General features: G+C 47.9%; 1 protein-coding gene across 5 annotated transcripts in view; it reads left to right on the forward strand.

Moving 5' to 3' along the window:
* Nucleotides 1–25,248, forward strand: part of HELLS (helicase, lymphoid specific) — a 53,366-nt gene that overhangs the window by 18,806 nt on the left and 9,312 nt on the right. For all 5 annotated transcript variants that reach the window (XM_045024410.1, XM_045024408.1, XM_045024407.1 and 2 more), the window contains 9 exons: nucleotides 1,627–1,823; nucleotides 2,455–2,551; nucleotides 5,933–6,094; nucleotides 18,658–18,800; nucleotides 19,059–19,197; nucleotides 20,320–20,403; nucleotides 20,509–20,628; nucleotides 20,849–20,965; nucleotides 21,922–22,081. In XM_045024410.1, coding sequence (XP_044880345.1) covers nucleotides 1,627–1,823; nucleotides 2,455–2,551; nucleotides 5,933–6,094; nucleotides 18,658–18,800; nucleotides 19,059–19,197; nucleotides 20,320–20,403; nucleotides 20,509–20,628; nucleotides 20,849–20,965; nucleotides 21,922–22,081 — 1,219 coding nt within the window. The remainder of the gene's footprint in view (nucleotides 1–1,626; nucleotides 1,824–2,454; nucleotides 2,552–5,932; nucleotides 6,095–18,657; nucleotides 18,801–19,058; nucleotides 19,198–20,319; nucleotides 20,404–20,508; nucleotides 20,629–20,848; nucleotides 20,966–21,921; nucleotides 22,082–25,248) is intronic.

The following is a 25,248-nucleotide window of genomic DNA, read 5'->3' on the forward strand; positions in this document are numbered from 1 at the left end:
AGTTTCTCACCCTGAGAGATGATACAAGCAGGCTTGCAGATTCTTAAGGAACAAGCTGCACTTGCTTTACAGCTTGAAATCTCCAGGTCTTTCATACATGGCTTGAAATCCTTTTAGCCTGAGTCCAGCACTTCCCCCAACTCAGTCTTTGTTCCTCAGGTGTTTCCAGGAGTTTTCTTGTGTGGGGAGTGAAGAATAACAGATGTGGAAAAACACTGACATCCCAAGATGGAGTCCAGAGTCATGTGGCCTGGTCACAAGCCCTTGCATACATTACTGAGGGCTTGTCTACACGACGATGTCAACAAAACTTTTGTCTTTCACTGGTACTTAAAAAAGCACCACCACTCCCATGCGCAAGACAAAAGTTTTGCTGACGCAAGTGGCAGTGTGAATGCAGCTTTGTCAGCAGGAGCTGATGCTGCTCGTGAGGTTGGAAGTATTTTGTCGGTAAAAGTACCGACAAAATACCAACAGAGAGGGTTTACACACACTGACTTCTTGCAACTTTTAGTTGACACAGCCTTGTCACTAAAAGCTGCATAGTGTGGACTAGCCCTGAGTCATAGCAGCCATTAATTACAGGCTGCCTGGAACCTTCACAGGATGGTTAAGTTCTTCCAGGTTCCATTGTCTTTGTTGATGAGCACTGTCTGGCTTCATTGTTGTACCTGAAAGGCTGGCTGTGGGTGTTTTCCAGAGTAAGCCCATTTGAAATCCCTAGTCAGTATTAATAATTTCAGACACAAAAATGTTACATGCATACAAATACAAATAGGATAATCATATTCAGCAAATCATAACTTTTTCAAAGACACCCCACGTGACTTATCTTGTACAAAATGCATCATAATTATGCCATAATCATATAGTAATATTACTGTGAAGAATATAGGGTGCAGTGTCACAGTGGGTTTTGGAGTAGAATTTATATTCAGTACAGTACATCGGAGTGGTCACTTAAGACAGGAGGTTGCTTAATAATGGTCATCTCTTCTTTCGCTGTAGAGTCAAGGAAGGAGCATTCCTGGTGCAGCACATTTTTCTGTATCCAACTTAATAACATACATCAGTTGGTGCACTCCTGAATAATAAATACTATAAAATATTACACGAACTACATTAAAAACATTAAGGTTGCAAAGTCAACAGTTAGGAAATGCCAGAATTAAGGTTGCCTGTTGCTCAAGCATGGTCTTCACTGAGTATGTACGAACTGAGACTTTGGGGTGGGTTTTTATGGATATTTTGAAAGACGCTTCCCTGACACACAGGTCAGTCCTTGCCGATTTTAACTCCCTGCTCCACTAGAGCCCAGATAAAGTCACATGAATTTAAAATATTTTTGTTAGCCTCATTCTTGGAAACAACTTGGGGTATTGTGGGTGAAATCCCCCTTCCCCCCCCCCCCCCAAAAAAAGTCCAGCCTGAGTTAGATTCTAGGCATGGGAAATTTTAGCCTAAACAGTTGAAGTTTAGCAAAGTTATAAGCAAATGACAATAGGGTAATGGGGAGTGTTGGGCAGTCATAATAGGCAGTTCTACTAGTCCTGTCTGTAGTATGTATTTTGATGTGGCAAAGATCACATTTCTTGAAATGCTAGGTGACTTCTTTTCTTTCCGTAGCATTGCTTCTGGAAGTATCTGATAGTGGATGAAGGACATAGGATTAAGAACATGAACTGTCGTCTTATCAGAGAGTTAAAACGGTTTAATGCTGACAATAAACTTCTGTTAACTGGTACTCCCTTGCAAAACAACTTGGCAGAACTCTGGTCGCTACTTAACTTCCTGCTGCCAGATGTATTTGATGACTTGAAAAGGTAGGTCATGGTCTATTGGCCCAGACTGTTTGTGTGTGTGTTCTGCTTGAGCTACTCAGAACTAATGCCCTACATCATTACAATATCCATCTGTTCATTTGAGTTGGATAAATTGATAATTTGTCACACAGTGATTGGATTCACCTTTGTTCTGTGATGGAGGGGCTTGAATGGCTTTTTCCTTCAAGTGACTTTTTTTTTTTTCATTTCTGAAGTTGCTTCCACAGAGAGGGAAACAATTTTCGTATCTCAGCCACTGAGCAAAAATTAAAACCCTCTGAGCCAAGCAGCAAGCATTAAGTTTTCCTTCATGACTACCTGTCACGTCGCAGTGCCAAAAAACAACTTGAATTTAGTGCTAAGCTGGAAAGAGGTTGCAAATGTCTAGTTCTACAGCAGAAGTAATGTTGTTTTGTATAACAGATTGCACTGTGCTTTCCAATTAACATGTCTATGTATTATAATTCCGTTTACAATTGTCTGGCCTTAGACAAAAGAAAATGCTTGTTTTAATTCTACCCATTGTACGTCTTTCATACATAAGGTGCTTTAGAAACTTATTTGGAGTTTGACACATTCAAATAACAATAACTTATATGAAATAACTTGAATTTGTTTTGTCTGTCTCTAGCTTTGAGTCTTGGTTTGACATTACAAGCATTACAGAAATTGCTGAAGATATTGTTGCTAAAGAAAGGGAGCAGAACATCTTACACATGTTGCACCAGGTCTGGGTTCTTGATTTTGCTGCTGTTGTTTTAAAGTTTTATTGCACTTTTAATCTTGAGCATATTATTAGAACAGATTTCTTCTTTGGAGTTGATCACAACACAACTTCTTCAAGTGATTGCACATGTGTATTCCCCAATAGGTGTGCGTGCTCGCCGCGTGCACCGGTGCCAGAAGTTTTTTCCCTAGCAGCACTCATAGGGGAGAGCGCCCCCCGCGACTCCTGGAGTGGCGCTTGCCTGGCACGGTATGAGAGCTGCATGCTCTCCCCACCTTCAGTTCCTTCTTGCCGCCAGTGAAGGTGCATCGGAACTGCTCTGCTCCAGCTTTGCTGTAGCTTGTCCCCAGAACTGTTTGTTCGTTCAGTGTTAGTACCTGTAGTTAGTTAGCTGTTTAGTTAGTCAGTGAGCCCGGGCCAGGGCATGCCCCGCACCCCGGGGTTTAAATTGTGTGGCTCTTGCAGGTGTTCTGTGCCAAGGAGCGACCCACACACAGACTGTTTTGTACTGCTTGGGAGAAACCCATATCAGTGAAAGGTGCAAGATTTGCAAGCTATTTAAGCCTCGGACCAAAAGAGAAAGGGACATTAGGCGCTGACCCCGACCCTGGCACACCGCTCCGAACCAGTACCCGGCACCACGGTGTTGGTACACGGCAACCCTCCAGTACCATTGACCAGTCGGCACCGCTCTCCGTCCACGGGGCACGCCAAGAGAGCTAAGAAGACTCCCTCTTCACAGCGGCACTGAGGGGAATCTAGGACAGAGGATAGGCCCATGTCAGGCAGTCCTCAATCCCCACTGGGCCCCAGGCCTCCGACTCAAGCTGAGCGGAGTAGCCCGATCCCTTTGGAACAAGCCTCTCAGGATGTCTGGATGCCTTCTACGCCTGAAGCCCTCCAGCTGGCCCGGGGCGTTATGTCATTAAGGGTTTGAACTGTTTTTTTTCTGTATTCTAGACCCTCAGCCCCACAGTGGGACCTAAACCTGGTGGTGGCGGCTCGTCTCATGGGGCCCCCATTTGAACCACTGGCCATGTGCTCCTTGTCTCACCTCTTGTGGAAGGTGGCCTTCCTGGTTGCGATCATGTCAGCTGGGCGAGTCACGGAGCTCAGGGCCCTGACCTCCCAGCCGCCGTACACGGTCTTTCATAAGGACAAGGTTGCGCTCCGCCCACACTCTGCGTTCTTCCCCAAGGTGGTCTCCGCCTACTACATGAGTCAGGACACTTTTTTCTACGGGTCCTCAGCCCAAGCCTCACGCGTCCAGTGAAGAGTCCCGTCTCCATACACTTTATGTGCGGTGGGCTCTGGCTTTCAACCTCGAGTGGACTAAGCTGTTCAGAAAGTCCTCACAACTGTTCATCGCCTCGGCTGAGCGCGAGGGGCTAGCCAGTTTCCACTCAGAGGCTGTCCAATTAGATCACTTCATGCATCCGTTCCTGTTATGAATTGGCGGGTGTTCCCCTGCCACCCATTGTGAGGGTACACTCGACATGGGCGCAGGCCTCGTTGGCTGCCTTCATGGCCCACGTCCCTATCGAGGATGTTTGTAGCGCCGCTACATGGTCTTCGGTTCACGCATTCTCCTCGCACTGTGATCTTCCCTCAGACCAGGGATGACGCCGGGTTTGGCAGGGCTGTCCTCCATCTTGAGAACTTGGGAACTCCTACCACCTCCAACAGATATAGCTTGGAATCACCTACTGTGGAATACACATGAGCAGTCACTTGAAGAAGAAAAGAGTTACCTTTTTCCGTAACTGGTGTTCTTTGAGATGTGTTGCTCATGTCACATCCCACCCTCCTTACCCTCTGTCAGAGTTGTCTGGCAAGAAGGAACTGAGGGTGGGGGGAGCGCGCAGCTCCCCTTATACCGTGCCAGGCAGGCGCCACTCCAGGGGTTGCGGGGGGCCCTCCCCCCTACGGGTACTGCTAGGGGAAAAACTTCCGGCACTGGTGCACATGGTGAGCACTCACACCTATTGTGGAATAGGCATGAGCAACACATCTCAAATAACACCTGTTACGGAAAAGGTACCTGTCTTTTAGCAGGTCTGGTGTTGTATCTTTGGCACTGTTGGCACTTCCTACATTTCTTTTGTATTGGACCATCTCAGCATTAGAAGATTAAAAGAATGGTATAAGTCTTTGATAATTACTTTTTTTTTTTTTGGTTTTGAAATGAAATTAAGAATTCTGAAGATTAAAGCTAAATGTAACTTTCAAAATATTTTTAAACTAGCCACTTTTCAAAGCTATGGCATGTAGACCATAACTGCATCACCATTATAAGGATTTCTCAGTATTTTCATATGTCCTGAATCTTCACAAAGACATGCCTATTCCCAACATGTATGTAGCTTATAGCGTGTAGTTGTATACAGCTCTACAGGCCAAATTCTTTGGTGTAAATTGGCACTACACCATTGAGGTCAATGACATTGCACCAATGTATGCCATTAGAGCAGTGGTCACCAACCGGTCAATTGTGATTGACTGGTCAATCCTGGGGACACTCCCAGTCGATCACAATCTCTGGTGGTGCATTTGGGCTGCTGCTAAGGCAGGCTCCCTGCCTGTCCCAGCCCCATGCCTCTTGCAGAAACGGACACTAGCCCAGCACGGCCCCGGGGGAAGGGCTTGGGGGAGGGGTCTTCACGCGTTGCTCCTGCCTACAAGCACCACCTCTGTAGCTCCCATTGGCTGGGAATGGGGAACTGGCCAGTGGGAGCTGTGGGGGCAGTTCCTCCAGAGAAAGGCAGTGCACGGAGCCACGTGCCCCACACAGGGTGCGTTGGCCCCTTCCGGGAGTGGTGTGGGGCTGGAGCCGCCAAAGGTAAGCGCCGCCCCCTTCAATGGGCAGGTTGTATGAGTACAGCAGGCCTAGCTATGCTGGACCAGCATTTCTCTTCAACCACCCAACCTGCAGCCTCCCGGAGCCAGCCCCCCATATCCCCTCCTGCACCCCAAGCCCATGCCCCAGCCCTGAGCCCCCTCCCAGTGCCAGCACCCCATACCCCCTCCTGCACCCCAAGCCCTGGCCCTGAGCCATCTCCCAGAGCCAGCACCCTGTACCACCTCCTGCATCCCAACGCTCTGCCCCAGCCCCCTCCCACACTGCGAACCCCTTGGCCCCAACCCAGAACCCACACCCTCTCCTGAACCCCAACCCGCTGAAAGTGAGTAAGGGTGGGGAACGGCAAGCAATTGGGGGGGGGGGGATGGAGTAGGTGGGTCCTCGGGGAAGGGGCGAGGTAGATCTTGGGTTGCCCTTAAATTCAAAAAATGATCTTGTGCGTAAAGAGGTTGGAGACCACTGCACTAGAGAGCTTGGCCCCACATGTTTAGTGGGTGTAATACATATTTGTTTACATTTTAGATTTTGACGCCTTTCTTATTGAGAAGACTGAAATCTGATGTAGCTCTTGAGGTTCCTCCTAAACGAGAAGTTGTGGTGTATGCACCACTGGCAAAGAAACAAGAAACCTTCTATACAGCTATTGTAAATCGGACCATTAAAAAGCTGCTTGGAAACAATGAGGTACCTACTGATGTAGACTTCAGTAATGTATAAAACTTATTACTGTCAATGGTTCACGAATGAAAATACCATAGCATTGGTTACACTAGTAGTGCCTTCTAAAACACTTTTTTTTTTACCAGTTCCGTTTTGTGTACAGATGCACAGCTCATTAATTATATTAGAATTCTATACATTGAAGTTCAATAGAAACATCCTACCTTACAATTTTGGTGTGTCAAATTTTTTTTGTTACAGGTCTCTAAAATATTTTCCTGATTTGAGATCTTTGACTTTCGTCTATTATTTCATTGCCTCTCAGCTCAAAATTGGCTCATCACCCTGTCAAACTTTCCATATACTTAAATCTTTATAAACTTCAGCCCTGATTATTATTGAAGAAAATAATAAAATTGAGCAAAAGCTTTTTATTAATAGTACTGTGCTTAATCCTTCTGCCACTTATTTTAATTGGAATTTATTGCTGATGACTTCAGTGGGAATAGAATTTAGAGCATGTTGCTCCTTGGCTAGTTTTAGCCTAGAAAGGACAGAATGGTATTTCTATAGTTCACAGCTAAGGCCTGGTCTACACTACGATTTTAGGTCAAATTTAGCAGCGTTACCTTGATTTAAGCCTGTACCCGTCCACACGACGAAGCCCTTTTTTCCGACTTAAAGGGCTCTTTAAATCAGTTTCTTTACTCCACCTCCGAGGGGATTAGCACTGAAATCAGCCTTGCTGGGTCAAGGGGTAGTGTGGGCGCAATTCGACGGTATTAGCCTCCAGGAGCTATCCCAGAGTGCTCCATTGTGACTACTCTGGACAGCGCTCTCAACTCAGATGCACTGGCCAGCTAGACAGGAAAAGTCCTGCGAACTTTTGAATTTCATTTCGTGTTTGGCCAGCGTGGCGAGCTGATCAGCACAAGTGACCATGCAGAGCTCATCAGCATGATGGGCACATTGCCAGGGCACGTTGCCCAGCCCGTACTTTGTGAGAAGTCTATGTCCTCATCTCTCTCGTCACTGCGCTGCCGTTGTCTCCTTGCCAGATTTTGCTTTTGCAGCTTATGGTTCTGCGCTGAAAAAAGGCGCGAAACAATTGTCTGCTGTTGCTCTGACGGAGGGAGGGGCGACTGACATGGCTTACAGGGAATTAAAATCAACAAAAGGGGTGGCTTTGCATCAAGGAGAAACACAAACAACTGTCACACAGAATGGCCCCCTCAAGGATTGAACTCAAAACCTTGGGTTTAGCAGGCCATTGATTTCACAAAACAAATTGGGTCAATTTCTTGTTTTGATCCTTTCCATCTATCTTTTACATCTTAGGCTGGCAGCAGACCGTGCAGTATGACCACTAGCCATCATTATCTCCTGGGTGCTCGACAGAAGATGCTGCATTATGATTGCTCTCCATCATCATCTCCTGGCTGCTTGCCAGAAGACGGTGCAGTATAACCGCTAGCCATCAGCATCTCCTGGGTGCTTGGCAGAAGATGGGAATGACCTGGCTGAGTCACTCCCATGTCTGCCCAGGCGCCCCTGACCGACCTCACTGAGGTCACCTAAAAGAGCACCCAGGAGTACGACAACGATGGCTACCAATCGTAATGCACCTTCTGCTGCCAAAGGGCAACGAGCTGCTGCTGTGTAGCAATGCAGTCCCACGTCTGCCAGCACCCAGGAGACGTACGGTGACCTGAGTAGGCTCCATGCTTGCCATGGTATGGCGTCTGCTCAGGTAACCCAGGAAAAAAGTTGCAGAACGCTTGTCTGCTGTTGCTTTCATAGAGGGAGAAGGGGGGCCTGACGACATGTACTATAACCAGCCGCGACGCTGTTTTTGCCCCATCAGGCATTGGGATCTCAACCCAGAATTCCAATGGGCAGCGGAGACTGCGAGAACTGTGGGATAGATACCCACAGCTACCCACAGTTCAACACTCTGGAAGTTGATGCTAGCCTTGGTACTGTGGACGCAGTCCGTCGACTTAATGCACTTAGAGCATTTTGTGTGGGGACACGAACAATTGACTGTATAAAAATGATTTCTAAAAAAATGACTTCTATAAATTCGACCTGATTTCGTAGTGTAGACATACCCTAAGAGACCTTCCTCTTGCTCAAGTGACAGTTAAGGTTGTTGTGATAGTCCACAAGAGCAATGTGTGCCCATGCTCCTCTAAGGGTATGTCTACACTACAAGACTATTTCGAATCTACTTAACTCGAATTTGTGGAATCGACCTTATGAAGTCGAATTTGTGTATCCACACTAAATACACTAATTCGACTGTCTGAGTCCACAGTAACGGGGCCAGCGTCGACTTTGGAAGCGGTGCACTGTGGGAAGCTATCCCACAGTTCCCGCAGTCCCCGCTGCCCAGTGGAATGCTGGGTAGAGCCCCCAATGCCTGCTGGGGGAAAAAATGTGTCGAGGGTGGTTTTGGGTAACTGTCATCATTCAACCGTCACTCCCGCCCTCTCTCCTTGAAAGCGCCGGCGGGAAATCTGTTTGCGCCCTTCTCTGGTCGGTTACAGCTCGGACGCCACAGCACTGCGAGCATGGAGCCCGCTGCGATCATCGCTGCACTTATGGCCGTTGTCAACTCCTCGCACCTTATCGTCCACCTCTTCCACAGTCAGCTGCTGAGAAATCGGGCGAGGAGGCTCCGGCAGCGCGGTGAGGAAGGAAGTCACAGAGTGGCGCAGACCTCTCACAAAGCAGGGTACGCCGCGCAGTGGAGATCATGGTGGCAATGGGTCAAGTTCATGGTGTGGAACGGCGATTCTGGGCCCGGGAAACAAGCACGGACTGGTGGGACCGCATAGTGCTGCAGGTCTGGGATGAATCACAGTGGCTGCGAAACTTCAGGATGCGTAAGGGCACTTTCCTTGAACTCTGTGACTTGCTGTCCCCTGCCCTGAAGCGCCAGGACACCCGGATGCGAGCAGCCCTGACTGTGCAGAAGCGAGTGGCCATAGCCCTCTGGAAACTTGCAACGCCAGACAGCTACCGGTCAGTAGCAAACCACTTTGGCGTGGGCAAATCTACGGTAGGGCTTGCTGTGATTCAAGTAGCCCACGCAATCGTTGAGCAACTGTTCTCAAAGGTAGTGACCCTGGGAAACGTCCAGGTCATCATAGATGGCTTCGGCGCGATGGGATTCCCAAACTGCGGTGGGGCTATAGATGGCACTCACATCCCTATCCTGGGACCGGCCCACCAGGTCAGCGAGTACATTAACCAAAAGGGCTACTTTTCTATGGTGCTGCAAGCACTGGTGGACCATAGGGGACGTTTTACCAACATCTATGTCGGGTGGCCGGGCAAGGTTCATGACGCGTGTGTGTTCAGGAACTCTGGTCTGTTTAAACGCCTCCAGGCAGGTAGTTTCTTCCCGGACCACAAAATAACGGTTGGGGATGTGCAGATGCCTACAGTGATCCTCGGGGACCCAGCCTACCCGCTAATGCCCTGGCTCATGAAGCCCTATACAGGCGCCTTGGACAGTGAGAAGGAACTCTTCAACTACCGGCTGAGCAAGTGCAGAATGGTGGTGGAGTGTGCTTTCGGACGTCTCAAAGGGAGATGGCGGAGCTTACTGACTCGCTCGGACCTCAGCGAAAAAAATATCCCCGTTATTGCTGCTTGCTGTGTGCTCCACAATCTCTGTGAGAGCAAGGGGGAGACCTTTATGGCTGGATGGGAGGTTGAGGCCAATCACCTGGCTGCTGATTACGCTCAGCCAGACAGCCGTGCCGATAGAAGATCCCAGCGGGAAGCGCTGTGCATCTGGGAGGCTTTGAAAGATAGGTTCCTCGGAGAGCAGGGTAACCTATGACTCTCCAGTTGATTTACAGAGAAGCTGAACCTGAGCCTGTTTCAGTGACTGTTGACTTCGATCTGCGGTTACATACCCCATTCTCCAGGTTTCCCCCCTTCCAACACACGTTTTAAAATAACTTTAATGGAACACTGATTATTAATAAAGTTTTCTTTAATTATGAATTCCTGTTCAAGGGTTGAAACATGGACGCGGACTGTGGTGGGTACGGTGTGCACTGATGTCCAGACCGCTTCTACACTAGAGGAATGACAGGCTCCTGCTCCTACAGCGGTCTCTGGGGGGAGGACGGTTGCAGGTGGGTGTGCAGGAAGGGGTGGGTTTGCAGGAAGGGGTGAGGGGTGCCGTCTTTGGGACGGAGTTTGGATGCAGGCTCTGGGCTGGGGGTTGGGGCGTAGGAAGGGGTGAGGGGTGTGTGGGAAGGGTGAGTATGTGTCCGTGGATGAGGGCTCTTGCTGGGGCTCAGGGCATCGGAGAGGCTCGTGGCTAGGGTGGAAGGGCATGGTAAGGGCAGCCTGCCTTGCCATTTGTGGATGGCAGGCGCTAGGACCCTGGGGCAGCATACACCTCACAGACTGACCCGGGGCAGCATTAACCTCCCAGAATGACCCTAGTGCCTAGTGACTGCAGTCTGTGTGTGTCCTGCTGTTGATCCTGCCCCCAAGTCTGTACCCTGGTAATGGAGGCTGTCCTATGCAATTAAAAAACCCCTCCCCCCCCCATTCACACAAAGTCTTCTGACAAGGAAAACGTGACGGAAACAGTGAATAACAACAAACTACTTTTAATACTCAACTACACAGTGGGGGGATGAAACTTGGATTTGGGACTGGGTGATCCAGGAAGGGAAGCACTTCTCATACTTTAGGGAATGAGAGCTGTTTGGTACATGAGCGCTCTGCTGGGGTGGAGTGACAGTTTTCACGGCCCCTAGCGCCCCTCCTTCTTGTGATTTTTGGTGAGGGGGGGACAGGACTTTGTGGCGGGGGAAGGCGGTTGCAGATACAGTTCAGGGGGGCTCTCTGCTCCTGCCTGCGGTCCTGCAGAACATCTACAAGGCGCCGGAGCGTGTCCGTTTGCTCCCTCATTAGCCCAAGCAGCGTTTGAGTCGCCTGCTGGTCTTCCTGCCGCCACCTGTCCTCCCGTTCGCTGTGTGAGCGCTGGTGCTGACATAGGGTCTCCCTCCACTGTCTCTGCTCGGCCGCCTCGGCTCTGGAGCAAGCCATCAGTTCAGAGAACATGTCGTCCCTAGTCTTTTTCTTTCGCCGCCTAATCTGCGCCAGCCTCTGTGAGGGGGATGCCGGGGCAGTTCGTGAAAGAGCCGCAGCTGTGTGATGGGAAAAAGGAAGTGATTTCCTTGAAAAGATACATGTTTGCAAACACTGAACACAGTCTAGTCAGTTTCTGTGAACAAGACCATACAAGGCACCTAGACTCACGAGCTCTCAGGACAAGTTCGAGATTTCGGAATACGCTTTCATTGGCTGCGGTCTTGCACAGGAGATCAGACAAGCGGGGCGGTACAGCTGAATCCGTGTAGCAGCCAGGCCTGGTAAGCACTACACTATAGGCTGCTTAACAGTTAATGGATAGCTGTGCCCTCCCGCTAAAGGCAATCTGTAAAGCATAAAGTCTGACCCTGTTCCAGCCCCTCGCGGCTGTGCCCGGGAAAGATCACTGTATGCTTTTCCTCTGCGGCCTCCAACACGTGGCTGTTAAACGAAGGTCATTGCTATGCAAAGTAAAAGTCAAGCATTCACAATAGTAACAGTACACTAATTGCCCTAATTAGATGCAGCAGTCGCCGAACGAGATTACCCTGAGGCGGGTCACTCGGAGAGAGAGAGAGAGGATGCTGCTAGAATCCCTGCACAGACCAGGACCGTATGCTGCCATGCTGGTGGAGGCAATGATTCCGCTGTACATTAGGATGGCCTGGCGCGGAAGAGTGTGCTTCCACGGAGCACCAAATAAGGCACCTCTCCCCAGGAACCTCCTGCGGAGACTTTTCGAGCTGCTCTCCGAGAGCTTCGTGGAAGTGTCCCAGGAGGATTTCTGTTCCATCCCTATATGTGTGGACCTTCTCTTTATATAGTTTTTTAAGGAAAAGTTTTTATATAGTTTTTACATATTTTTTATTCCTGTTTTTTAAAAAATAAATGTTTCCATGTTTATAGCACTTACCGACTGATCCTTCCCCTGATTCTGAGTCCGGGTTAACGGCTGGGGAGGGTTGGTAGGGGATCTCTGTGAGGGTGATGAAGAGATCCTGGCTGTCGGGGAAAGCGGTATTGTAAGCGCTGTCGCCTGCATCGTCCTCCACAAACCCTTCCTCATCTTCCCCATCGGCGAACATCGCCGAGGAACTGCCCCTCGACACTATCCGATACTCAGAGTCCACGGTCACTGGTGGGGCAGTGGTGGCAGACCCACCTAGAATGGCATGCAGTGCCTCGTAGAAGCGGCATGTCTGGGGCTGTGCTCCGGAGCGTCCGTTTGCCGCTCTGACTTTTTGGTAGCCTTGTCTCAGGTCCTTGATTTTCACGCAGCACTGCGTTGTATCCCGGCTGTATCCTCTGAGTTCCATGGCTTTGGAGACCTTCTCGTAGGTCTTTGCATTCCGTTTGTTGGAGCGCAGCTCCGAAAGCACAGACTCATCGCCCCACACAGCGATCAGATCCAGGACTTCATGGTCTGTCCATGCTGGGGACCTCTTTCTATTCTGGGATTGCATGGACTCCTCTGCTGGAGAGCTCTGCATCGTTGCAGGTGCTGCTGAGCTCGCCCCGATGTCCAACCAGGACATCAGATTCAAAGTGCCCAGACAGGAAAAGGAATTCAAATTTTCCCGGGTCGTTTCCTGTGTGGCTGGTCAGAGAATCCAAGCTTGGACTGCTGTCCAGAGCATCAACAGAGTGGTGCACTGTGGGATAGCTCCCGGAGCTACTAAGTTCGATTTGCATCCACACTTAGCCTAGTTCGAGATAGCCATGTCGAATTTAGCGCTACTCCCCTCGTCGGGGTGGAGTACCGAATTCGAACTAAAGAGCCCTCTAGGTCGAATTAAACGGCTTCCTGGTGTGGACGGTTGAGCGGTTAATTCGAATTAACGCTGCTAAATTCGATTTAAAGTCCTAGTGTAGACCAGGCCTTAGAAAATTAGGCTTTCAGTATCTAAAGTTGTGTACTGAGAATTGAGACCACTTTTTTTAAAAAAGTGGAATTTAAGTTTAGTTAAGTAGTAAACCACTGGACATCTTCAGTGGTCATACTTCAGTTATTGTTACAACATAACTTTTTTAGGTAGGACTAGAGAATGACCTTCAATAGTCATTTTCTTATCAAATGCAGAGCTTGCCAAGGCAATTTGTGGCAGCCTCCTCTGCCAAGTGTAGATACCTCAGACTGGCCTCGGAGACCATCAAATCTTGTCAGAGGGCAGTCATCAATAATGTGTGACATTGTCTCTTTGGCCATAACTGGATGTGGCCCCAGGTGTGAAGCCTGGCTGCACATTGACCCTGGCCTGCTCGAAAAGGTATCAGAAGGACCCTGACCAGCATGATAAATCAGAGCCAAGTTCACACATGGTAGGGTCAGTTATAAGCGACTGGTTCTTTAAGTGTTTGCTCGTGTCCATTCCATATTAGGTGTCTGTGCTTGCCACATGCACCAGTGCTGGAAGTTTTTTCCCTCAGCGGTATCCGTAGGGGACCGGCTCTGGCGCCCTCTGGAATGCCATGCACATGCTGTGGTATAAGGGGCACCACCAGCTCCTCCCACCCTCAGTTCCTTCATCCCCCTCTACTCAGCACTGGTGAGGCCTCATTTGGAGTACTGTGTCCAGTTTTGGGCCCCACACTACAAGAAGGATGTGGATAAATTGGAGAGAGTCCAGCGGAGGGCAACAAAAATGATTAGGGGGCTGGAGCACATGACTTATGAGGAGAGGCTGAGGGAACTGGGATTGTTTAGTCTGCAGAAGAGAAGAATGAGGGGGGATTTGATAGCTGCTTTCAACTACCTGAAAGGGGGTTCCAAAGAGGATGGATCTAGACTGTTCTCAGTGGTAGAAGATGATAGAACAAGGAGTAATGGTCTCAAGTTGCAGAGGGGGAGGTTTAGGTTGGATATTAGGAAAAACTTTTTCACTAGTAGGGTGGTGAAGAACTGGAATGGGTTACCTAGGGAGGTAGTGGAATCTCCTTCCTTAGAGGTTTTTAAGGTCAGGCTTGACAAAGCCCTGGCTGGGATGATTTAGTTGGGTTTGGTCCTGCTTTGAGCAGGGGGTTGGACTAGATGACCTCCTGAGGTCCCTTCCAACCCTGAGATTCTATGATTCTACACCAGTGACGGTGCTGGAGCATCTGCTGCTTTGGCTAGCATTGTTTTGTTCTCTGTTCTTGCGAACGTTACAAAACCTGTAATATAGTTATATATAGTTAGTAGTTGAATTAGTTACCCTTAGTAGTAGTTCTTAAAATCTTCTTTAGTCCTGAATGGGACTCGGCCTTGGGATGGGGCATGCTTTAAGCACTGTGATCGTTGCAAATAGGCTATGCCCATCAGTGATCCCCATAGTAGCTGCCTAAGGTGCTTGGGCAAAGGGCACATAAGTGACAAGTGTCATATTTATAAGTCCTTCAAACCCAGGATGAAAAAGGAGCAGGACAACCGCCTTAAAGTGCTCCTGATGGAGTCTGCACTCACTCCGGCACCGGAGCAATAGTCCAACTTGGCACCAGGGCGTCGATCCCCCTCCATGGCTCTGGCCAAGAAGCTAAAGAAGACAGTGAGGGGAAGATCTCCTACATCCCACAAGACCCACGCTGGCAGCTCAATACCCCTTTCAGGAAGTCGTGCCCCAGCTCAAGTTGAGCGGTGCTGCCCATCCCATACCTTGCCTGCAACTCCGGATAACAGTGGAGGCTTCTGTCAGCTTCAGGTGCCATCGACACCCAAAGCCCTACAGGTATCTCAGGAGATCCTGACACTTCCGGTGCTGCCCACACCAGCTCCAGCGGTACCCTGGTCTCAGTGTAAACCCGCCTTGGTACCTCTGCGTATGTCTCTGCCTCAGCAGCACTGTTCCCCATTACAATGGACGTCCCACCACCGCTCGCCTGCTCAAAGCCATCACATCTCAGAGATAGAGAAGCAGGCTCAGCAGAGCCTGTCTCCTGACTTTCGGCACCGACAGCAGGATTCAAGGCATACCTCGCCGGTAGCCTGGTGCAGACCCACCAAGGCATGTGCCCCCCGGCAGAAACACCAAGACCGACCCCTCGCATCTCCAAGGGCTCGGTACAGATCACAGGACCGATCGGGGGACCGAAGCCACCAATCACTAGGCATCATCATCCGTCTCCAAGATTGCCATATTTGGCAAGATCGTCCTGGCAATCGGCTCGTGGTAACTCCTGGTCCTGCTTGACATCCTGGTACCGGTCGAGTACATCAGGCGTAGATCTCCGGATTTCCAACGCTGATCCTGCGAACGCAATAGGTGTCCCTGAGGCCCTGACCAAGACATTCGTCTCACTCAGACAGGTCTACCTTGAGGCGCAGCGACCAGCACCAGTCAGACAAGAGCCACCGTGCCGTCCTGCCCGATCTCCAGTTATAGCTCCAGCATGGAGCAGGGTCCCCTGACTGTGGGACAAGCGCTGATGCCTGCAGTGCCATCTACATCATCTGCACTGAAACCCATCCTGTGATCCCAAGCACAGTGGCCGGTTGCCATAGTATCCATGGAATCCTTGGGGGTTCAGGCTGCCCACTTGATGCCAGCCCCCTCTAGTGCTCGAGGCTTCGGGGGTAAAGATCCCACAGGTCCAGGAGGACCTAGGGGAGCAAGCTGCTGGACCACCAATGGATATTGAGGATCCCACAGCATCAGCATCGTTCTTGTCATCACCAGACAAGGCTATCATGGGACCCTCTCACCCAGTTCCTCAGGATGATGCTAAGACACACCAGGAACTATTGAAGAGGGTTGCATCTAACCTGGGACTTCAGGCAAAGGAATTGGAGGAGCCTTCGGGCTCCCTGTTTGACATCCTCTGCTCCTTCTGTGGTGGTTTTACCCCTTCCAGATGGATTTTGTGGCTGATACAGAAGTCCCAGAGATGGATTGCCTCTTGGCTGAGGGCCGACAAGCGCATTCCCCCTTGCCTATTGATGTAGAACATTGAGGCTGTGTTGTCCATCAGGACTCTCACCACCTTGCCCGACATGTGAGATAGGAATATTATGCATGCCCAGTGGATCGCTCTGAGTTCTTTGACGTTTATGTGAGATGTCATCTCTTCCGGGGACCACATATCCTGCGCCTGGAGATTGCTGAGGTGCGTACCTCAGCCGAGGTCCAAGGCATCCAAAACCAACTCGATGGAGTGAGGGGGAACTCCCTCTAGAACTGTCCTGCTATCAGTCCACCATCGCAGTGAGGTAAGTTTCATTGTGGGGATGGTAACAATCTTTTCCAGGTGATCCCTGGACAGGGAATAGACCGTCGCCAGCCATGGCTGCAGGGGCAATCCATCTCTGGGACTTCTGCATCAGCCACGAAATCCACCTGGAAGCTTGTCAGCTTTCTGGCGTCAAGAACATGCTAGTGGATCACCTCAGCAGGGACTTCTCTCACTACGAGTGGTCGCTCCACCCAGAGGTAGCTTGCATGATCTCCCAGAGGTGGGGTACTCGCCAAGTGGACCTGTTCGCCACCAGGCAGAACAGGAAATGTCATCAGTTTTGTTCTCAGCAAGGTCTGGGCAAGGACTCCCTCTCCGATGCCTTTCTCCTGTCCTGGTCAGGGAGCCTGATATATGCGTTCCCTCCGATTCCACTCATCAGCAAGGTCCTGGCAAAGATAAAGAGAGACAAGGCGCAGGTTATCATGATCTCCCAGGCATGGCATCACCAGCAATGGTTCAGCACGTTCATGAACCTGGCAGCGGCCCCTCCCTGGCCCCTGCTCAACCAGCTAGACCTGCTGTCACGGGACCTCGGTCAGCTATTACACCCCAACTTCACGTTCCTCCACCTCTCGGCCTGGATACTGCATGGCTGAACCTGGAGGAGCGGACCTGCTCAGATGAGATCCAACAGGTCCTCCTGGGGAGTAGGAAGCCCTCAACCATACTGACTTACCTGGCCAAGTGGAGGAGGTTTTCCTGCTGGGTGTCCGAGCATGACATCTCTCCCTCGCATTCTTCCGTACAGTCTATTTTAGACTACCTGCTTCATCTGAGGAACCAGGGCCTGGCACACTCTTCCATTAGAGTACATCTCGCAGCCATCTCTGCTTTTCACCCACCGATCCAGGGCCAGACGATGTTTTCTTATGACATCATGGTCAGATGCTTGAGAGGCCTCGAAAGACTCTTCCCGCAGGTACGGACCCTTGTCCCACAATGGGATTTTGGTTCTTTGAGCCGCTGGGCTCCTGCTCCCTTTCCCACCTTTCATGGAAGGTTGCTTTCTTGCTGGCGGTGACATCGGCGAGACAAGTCTCTGAGATTAAATCCTTGACCTCAGAACTGCCATACATGGTCTTCTTCAAAAATAAGGTTCAGCTGCAGCTCCACCCAGCCTTCCTGCCAAAGGTAGTATCTACCTTTCATATGAACCGGAACATCATCTTCCCGGTGTTCTGTCCCAAGCTGCACAAGACCAGTGAGTGAAGAGAGGCATTGTCACATGCTGGATGTCCGTAGGGCCTAGGCTTTTTACCTACAGCGTACCAAGCCTTTCCGTAAATCATCTCTGCTCTTCATCGCCACAGTGGATAGGATGAAGAGCCTTCCAGTGTCCTCGCAGAGATTTCTAACTGGATCACCTCTTGCATACGGACATGTTGCGAATTGGCGGGGGTCCTGTTGCCGCCGATCATCAGAGTCCACTCGATTAGAGCTCAGGTGTCCTTGGCAGCCTTCCTGGTGCACATCCCTATCCAGGACATCTGTAGAGCCGCGACTTGGTCCTTTGTCCACATGTTCATGGTGCATTATGCCATCACTCAGCAGACCAAAGACGACGCTGGGTTTGGCAGAGATGTATTGCAATCTATGAACTTCTACCCACCTCCGTTGGTACTGCTTAGGAGTCACCTAATATGGAATGGACATGAGCAAGCACTCAAAGAAAAGACAGTTACCTTTTTCCGTAACTGGTGTTCTTCGAGATGTTGCTCATGTCCATTCCATGACCCACCCTCCTTCCCCACTGTTGGAGTTGACTGGCAAGAAGGAACTGAGGGTGGAGGAAGCCAGGGGCACCCCTTATAGTGCGGCATGTGCGTGCCACTCCAGAGGGTGCCAGAGCTGGTCCCCTATGGATGCTGCTGAGGGAAAAACTTCCGGCACTGGTGCATGTGGCGAGCATACACACCTAATATGGAATGGACATGAGCAACACATCTCAAAGAACACCAGTTAAGGGAAAAGGTACCTGTCTTTTTCTGATGTCAGCTGCAGACCAGTCTTCACTACATCAATGTCACAGAGAAACTTGGGCAGTATAAAATATTTTCCCAATAATTTATATTTATCTTCAATAATAAATATTGGGGAATGTGTACTGTTAGTGAAGAGACTCTCTTAAAGCAGCAGATATGTTGAGAATCACTGGGAAACCAAGGGATTGGGTCACATCCGGCTGCCCTCTCCCCTTCCCCCCAATGATACATGTGAAATGTCATCTGACTCACAATTTATATCACTTTCTACAGGAAGAAGTAGTCGAATTGAGTCCTACAGGACGACCAAAGCGTCGGAGTAGAAAGGCGGTTGATTACCGTGAATTAGATGCTGATACACCTGATGAGCTGGAAAAACTGATCAGCAAAATGCAAGAGGAAGTAGAAAAAGAGAGGTGCATATCTTGAAGAAAAAAATCCCTGTTTTAAAAATATCTTTGTAGCTTATAAGATCATTTTTAATACACTATGAAATATTGCATAAAATTGAAACTAAATTGCTGAATCAAGATAAATGAAAAGCTGCATTATCCTTTCTTTCTAATTCTGAAAATCCAGTAGTTTACAGTAGGTCTTCCAGACATTTGTTAGGTTGTACTGTACTTGAAATGCATTGATATTTTGCTGTACTAATAATATTGTGTCTTTGAAAGGCCAGTGATAGAAATGACCATTCCTACAGATTCAGAAATCAACCTTAAACTGCAGAATATTATGATGTTACTGAGGAAGTGTTGTAACCATCCATATCTCATTGAATATCCACTGGACCCTGCCACACAGCAATTTAAGGTATATATCTTGAAGCATTCAGAGCAGTGTTTTTTTTGAAAATTATTGTAGTTAATGTAATGCCGGTGAACAGCTTTAGACTTGTATAGTATGCTTCTCCACAAAACCCTACTAATGTGATTCAGTCTTGTTTTGAAATTTCCTGCAGCAGATATGAGAGGGAGTAAGTTCGATGTCTGTTATGCGGGGGGGGGGCAGTGCCTGTGGGCAAGAGCCGCAAGGAGTTGCTTGTGCGCCTCCACCTAGGAGCTGGACCTGCTGTTGGCCGCTTCCAGGGCGCAACGCAGTCAGCGGTGCCAGGACAGGCAGGAAGCCTGCCTCTGCATCCTGGCTGCTCTGCTGACCAGGAGCCGCCGAAGATAATCTCGCACCCCAATCCCCTGCCCCAGCCCTGAGCCTTCTCCAAACCCAGAGCCCTCTCCTGCACCCTAAACCCCTCATCCCTGGCACCACCCTAGAGCCCCCCCACCCCCACTGAACCCTGCACTCCAATCCTTTGTCCCAGCCCTGAGCCCCCTCCCACACCCCAAATCCCTCATCCCCAGCTCCATTGGGTCACGGGCATAAAAATTTTTCTTCAACTGGGTCACCAGAAAAAAAGTTTGAAAACCACTGTTCTAGAGAGAGCTTCCTAGAACTGGTTTACAAGACAAAATGTTCTTTCTGGAGCTCAACATCCAACCTCCCACTCAAAAGATATATACAAAGTAATAACTATATATAAAGGTCATCTTAATAGTTTTTTTTATACTACATAAACCCTCTTACTATATTGAAAAGGGGAAAAAATTGGATGATAGTGTATATTTGGGAGCTTAAACCCTCTAACATTTTTACTAACCCTTAATAAGCATTAATGAAAACGAAATGATCTCATTCAAAATATAGTTTTGCAAACTAACATGAGCATGACTGCCATATAGTTGAATCCACTATCATTCAGAGGAACTTTGAGCCACAACTAATGGTTGACACAATCAAATGATCTAGACTAGACAAGGATGGGATAGTATTAGCCACGTGGGTGGAAGCCTAGTGCATTATCCGTCATCTCTAGTACCTGAATATTGATGCATCTGAGAGATTGTAAATCTTGACTTTTCCTTTTTACTCTGTTTTAAGGTTGATGAAGATCTAGTGAAGAATTCAGGCAAATTCCTGCTTTTGGACCGGATGCTGCCAGAACTGAAAAAGAGAGGACACAAGGTATTTTTGTTTAGGAATATGGATAATAACTAATCAGTTGCCTTGTTGTGTGTTTGGTTTTATTTTTAAAAAATAGGGATATTGAGGAATCTTAACTACTTGTAGGTGTTGCTGTTCTCACAAATGACACTGATGTTGGACATTTTGATGGATTATTGCTATCTGCGGAATTACAAATTTAGTCGTTTGGATGGATCCATGTCCTATACAGAGAGAGAAGAAAATGTAAGTAACAGCTTAAATACTTAGGTGCATGTATCCAACTCAACTAATTGCAATAAATTCAACCTCTGTTGGTATCCTTTATATGTAATGCCTTGTAGAAAGACAAAGCAAATAATATATTTTTAATCTGATTTAATTTAAAACATGGATTTTAAAAAAAACCACTGACCACATCCTTTTATTCTGTATTCTGTTTCATGTTAGATGTATTCTTTTCCAGATGCATAAATTTAATACAGATCCTGAAGTTTTCATATTTTTAGTGAGTACACGGGCTGGAGGCCTGGGCATTAATTTGACTGCAGCAGACACGGTCATCATCTATGATAGTGACTGGGTAAGATGACATACTGTTTCTCAAATGCTACATCATACGATTTTCTACTGTAACCCTAGATACTCACTTAGCATCTTGTGTTATGGGATGCTTTACCAGATAGAGTCTGTGAAAGTAATGTATGTGAAAATTTCATAGTAAAATATATATATATTCAGATTAAATATGTAGCATAGGGTAATAAGTAAAAATGTGCTGGCCTATACAAACCACCTAAGATTGCTTGGTAGGCAAATGGCTGATACCCTGACTTTCCTTAAAAACAGGCTTTTCTGCTAGTTGAAAAGAATGTATACTGCTTGAGTGCTGATAATTATTAAAATGCCTACCTTGGAGAGAAGAAGTTTAAAGCTCTTAAAGAAGTTTGAGCCGTCTTGGGCAGACAACTTTTGCAAAGTTCCCTATTTCAACAGCTGCCTTTTTCGGCTCTGGTCCCCAAAATTTTCCCCAGTCAGCTGACATCCCAAAGCTCCAGCCAGCCAGAACCCCACTGACTCCTGTGGGCCTCAGGAGGATGGTTGAAGAGCTGTTAGGAGTCTAATCCCTATGGATTTGTACATCTTCAACTTTTTCCGTATACAGCTACTTAGGCTGCACAAGCATACTTAGCATATCCCTTCCCATTTGAGGAACTATGAAGAGCTCCAAATAAACAAATTGAGAATTCAGGAGCAAAAGTATTTCTCAGTGAGGGCTAATTCCATCTCAGTGAGGGCTAATGCCATCATTAATTACAGCTTTTTTAGTACAGGAATAAATATCTCTCACTCATTCCCCAGAACTTCTGAACTGTTTTTTTTCTCAATCTTTCCCACTTCCCACCATACAAAATCCCCTGTGGTAGATTTTTCAGCCTGAAAAGTGACAGCTTGGAAAGCTGAGTGATGGAAAATGGAATCCATTGTGCATCTTCAACAATTAATCTAATTTGATTTCTTTAATCTCGTTCATTTTAGAACCCCCAGTCTGACCTTCAGGCCCAAGACAGGTGTCACAGAATTGGTCAGACAAAGCCAGTTGTTGTTTATCGCCTCGTGACAGCAAATACTGTTGACCAGAAGATTGTGGAGAGAGCTGCTGCCAAAAGGAAGCTAGAGAAGTTGATTATTCATAAAAGTTAGTAAATTAATTCTTTAGAACTTGTAAAACTTTTTTGTTCTATAAAGTTACTGTGGGGAATTCTTGCTGTAATTCAAGATTATTTCTAGTTGTCCTTGTTAACAGAGAATTTCTCTATATGTAAGTAGTTTGTCTCCTTTTTCTAAATATGCCTGTTTCTCTTATCCGTTCTAATCAGCACTCTGTGCATTCTTTAGCATCTAGGCTGAATTCTGTGACATGATGCTGAATTTGGCTGCAAATTACTCTTTTTATGCATTTCAGACTGCTGCCTCATTTGTTTTCCACTAAAATAATGGGCCCTTGCTGCGGAACTTGGGGTCAGCGTGTGCTATACCTCTTCCTGGCTGCTGGGGAGAGTGAGGAGCAAGTGTGTACTGGCCTGGGAGAGAAACAGAAATGAAATCAGGCAGTAAGGAGTGAGAGTGGTCAGGATGACTGGGGACATGAAACAGCTGTCGGCAATATCAGCTTCCAGGTTTACAGTTATCTACCTTCAGGGAGGATAATGTCTTATGGATAAGATTCAGAACTCTGTCTTTAAGTTGGTCTGAAGCTTTGAGAGAGGGGCTTTCTAACTGCACAGGCAAGCTTGTCTAGCTTTGGATCACATCCATTGAAATCAGCTGAAATGTGGGGAAGCAGAGGAAGGCAGAGGGAGAACAATATATTGTCTGACAATGTTCAAATCAGCAGAATTTGTACCCCCTATAGATCTATATTCAGTCCCTAGTGGGATTTTCTGTAGCATCTGGTCCAGATGGCCAGTCTTGTAGTCATAGAATCATGGCATTCGCAGGACCCTGCCCACAGAAACTATCCAAAAATTACAATTTAAAGTAATTTCTGTAATAAAATAACCCTGGTAAAATAGTTTTTAGGGCACTGTGTTCTGAAATCATGTCTCATTTTGTATGCAACACAATCCAATAATTTACTTGCTGCTGTTTTGACTTCCTAGTTAGTAATCTCTGCACAACCCAAGTAACAAATGGTTGGTTGGAACTATTTCCCTCTCATCGTTACTGGTGAAGGCATATTGATTGGGCACTGTAATAAATCTTCGCTATAATTATTCTGTTGATCAAATTTTAACAATCCTGCACTCTGGCCTTTTTCATAAGCACTAAATCCACCGAAATAGAAAGTTGTCTATAAAGAAGTTTTTTATAATCTGGTGGGCCTCTGACAGTAGCCTGTACTTTAAACTTCAGAGGAAGGTAAGGACTTCCCATAATACACCAAAAGCTGTATGTTGGGGTGGGGACAGGGAGAATGAGAGAATTAAATTGCTTGGTGTGATATTCTTCAAACTGTAGATCATAGGTTACAGCAAATTTTTGGGTGATATTTGCCAGTCTTGAATTAATGATGCTGATGAGGTTCAACAATAAGAAGTGCATAGTCCTGCACTTAGGATGGAAGAATCCCATGCAAGAATCCCAGTTCTGCAGAAAAAGACGTGGGGATTACAGTGGATGAGAAGCTGGATATGAGTCAACAGTGTGCCCTTGTTGCCAAGAAGGCTAACAGCATATTGGGCTGCATTAGTAGGAGCATTGCCAGCAGATCGAGGGAAGTGATTATTCCCCTCGATTTGGCACTGGTGAGGCCACATCTGGAGTATTGTGTTCAGTTTTGTCCCCCCCCCCCCCCCCCCCCCCCCCCCCCCCACACACACAGAAAGGATGTGGATAGATTGGAGAGAGTCCAGCAGAGGGCAATGAAAATGGGGCTGGGGCACATGGTTTATGAGGAGAGGCTGAGGGAACTGGAATTATTTAGTCTGCAGAAGAGCAGTGAGGGAGATTTGATAGCAGCCTTCAGCTACCTGAAGGGGGGTTCTAAAGAGGATGGAGCTAGGCTGTTCTCATTGGTGGCAGATGACAGAAGAAGAAGCAATGGTCTCAAGTTGCAGTGAGGGAGGTCTAGATTGGATATTAGGAAAAACTGTTTCACTAGGAGGGTGGTGAAGCACTAGAATGTATTATCTATGGAGGTGGTGGAATCTCCATACTTGGAGGTTTTTAAGGCCTGGCTTGGCAAAGCCCTGTCCTGGATGATTTAGTTGGGGTTGGTCCTGCTTTGAGCAGGGGGGTTGCACTAGATGACCTCCTGAGGTCTCTTCCAACCTTAATCTTCTATGATTTTATGCTCTGATTTTTTTAGCCTGATCTGTTTTTTATACTTCACTGTCATCATGGTGATATCTAGCCAGAGCTGTATACAGAGCAGGGCAGCTGTCCGGGTAGAAAAATGGGGTGGTGTTGGAGGAGGGGGGTGGTATAGGGGGGCATATGCCTCCCCATAGATTTCTGACTTCCATTTAGCATGGAAGTTTTCAAACTATGAAGAGCACTCTCCTCAGTTTCAAAACAGTTGCCTTCTGGTTGCTTGGAAGCTGGTGGGAGCCACCCGGCCCGCTCTTCCCTCTCCCCCGAAGGAGTCCAGCCCCTGTCCGCAGAGCCCAGCTGCCATGAGATGCTCCCAGAAGCACTTGCTCGCTACTGCCCTTGCACTCCTCTGGGCAGGGCAGTGGTGGGGTGAGTGCCTCAGAGAGGTAAGAGCAGGCTGGGTGGCTCCCACCAGCTTCAAAGCAACCAGAAGGCAACGGTTTTCAAACTGTGGTGGGCACTTGTCATCGTGACCCTCACATTCCCCACCCACACTGCCCCATATTTCTGTCCCTGTGGTTTTGCACCTGGGTGGCTACCCCTCTCAACCTGCCCTGCTTATGGCTCTAGTATGCCAGCAAATTTCTTAGCTTTTATGACCTATTAAAATAGGAGAAAAAGCATCTCTCTCAGGAATTTCTTTGGTATAAATGCAACTGATCCAATTTGTAGATAAACTAAAATGGGAGGAGTAGTGCAAACAAAGGAAAAACTGTATAATGACCTACCAAGATAAGGGACATGAGGGCTTCAGGCAGCAAGGGAGTAGGAGGGATTGGGACTAATAGATGTAAAGTCCTGTACTAAAGGAGAAGAGACACATGGCATGGGATGTTTTAACTGAGCAGTCTGACCTATGGCATTAATGCAAATGTTTTTCTTCTTCTTAATTATTTGCTAAACCTTGCTCTTCCCTGTAACTAAGTACTAGCTTTTAAGCAGTGGTCTCTTTCAGGACCCCTCCGGTCAAAAGTCACTTTGGAAGTGGTT

This window comes from Mauremys mutica, chromosome 7 (genome assembly GCF_020497125.1).
Source record: "Mauremys mutica isolate MM-2020 ecotype Southern chromosome 7, ASM2049712v1, whole genome shotgun sequence".
Classification (NCBI taxonomy): Eukaryota; Metazoa; Chordata; order Testudines; family Geoemydidae; genus Mauremys; species Mauremys mutica.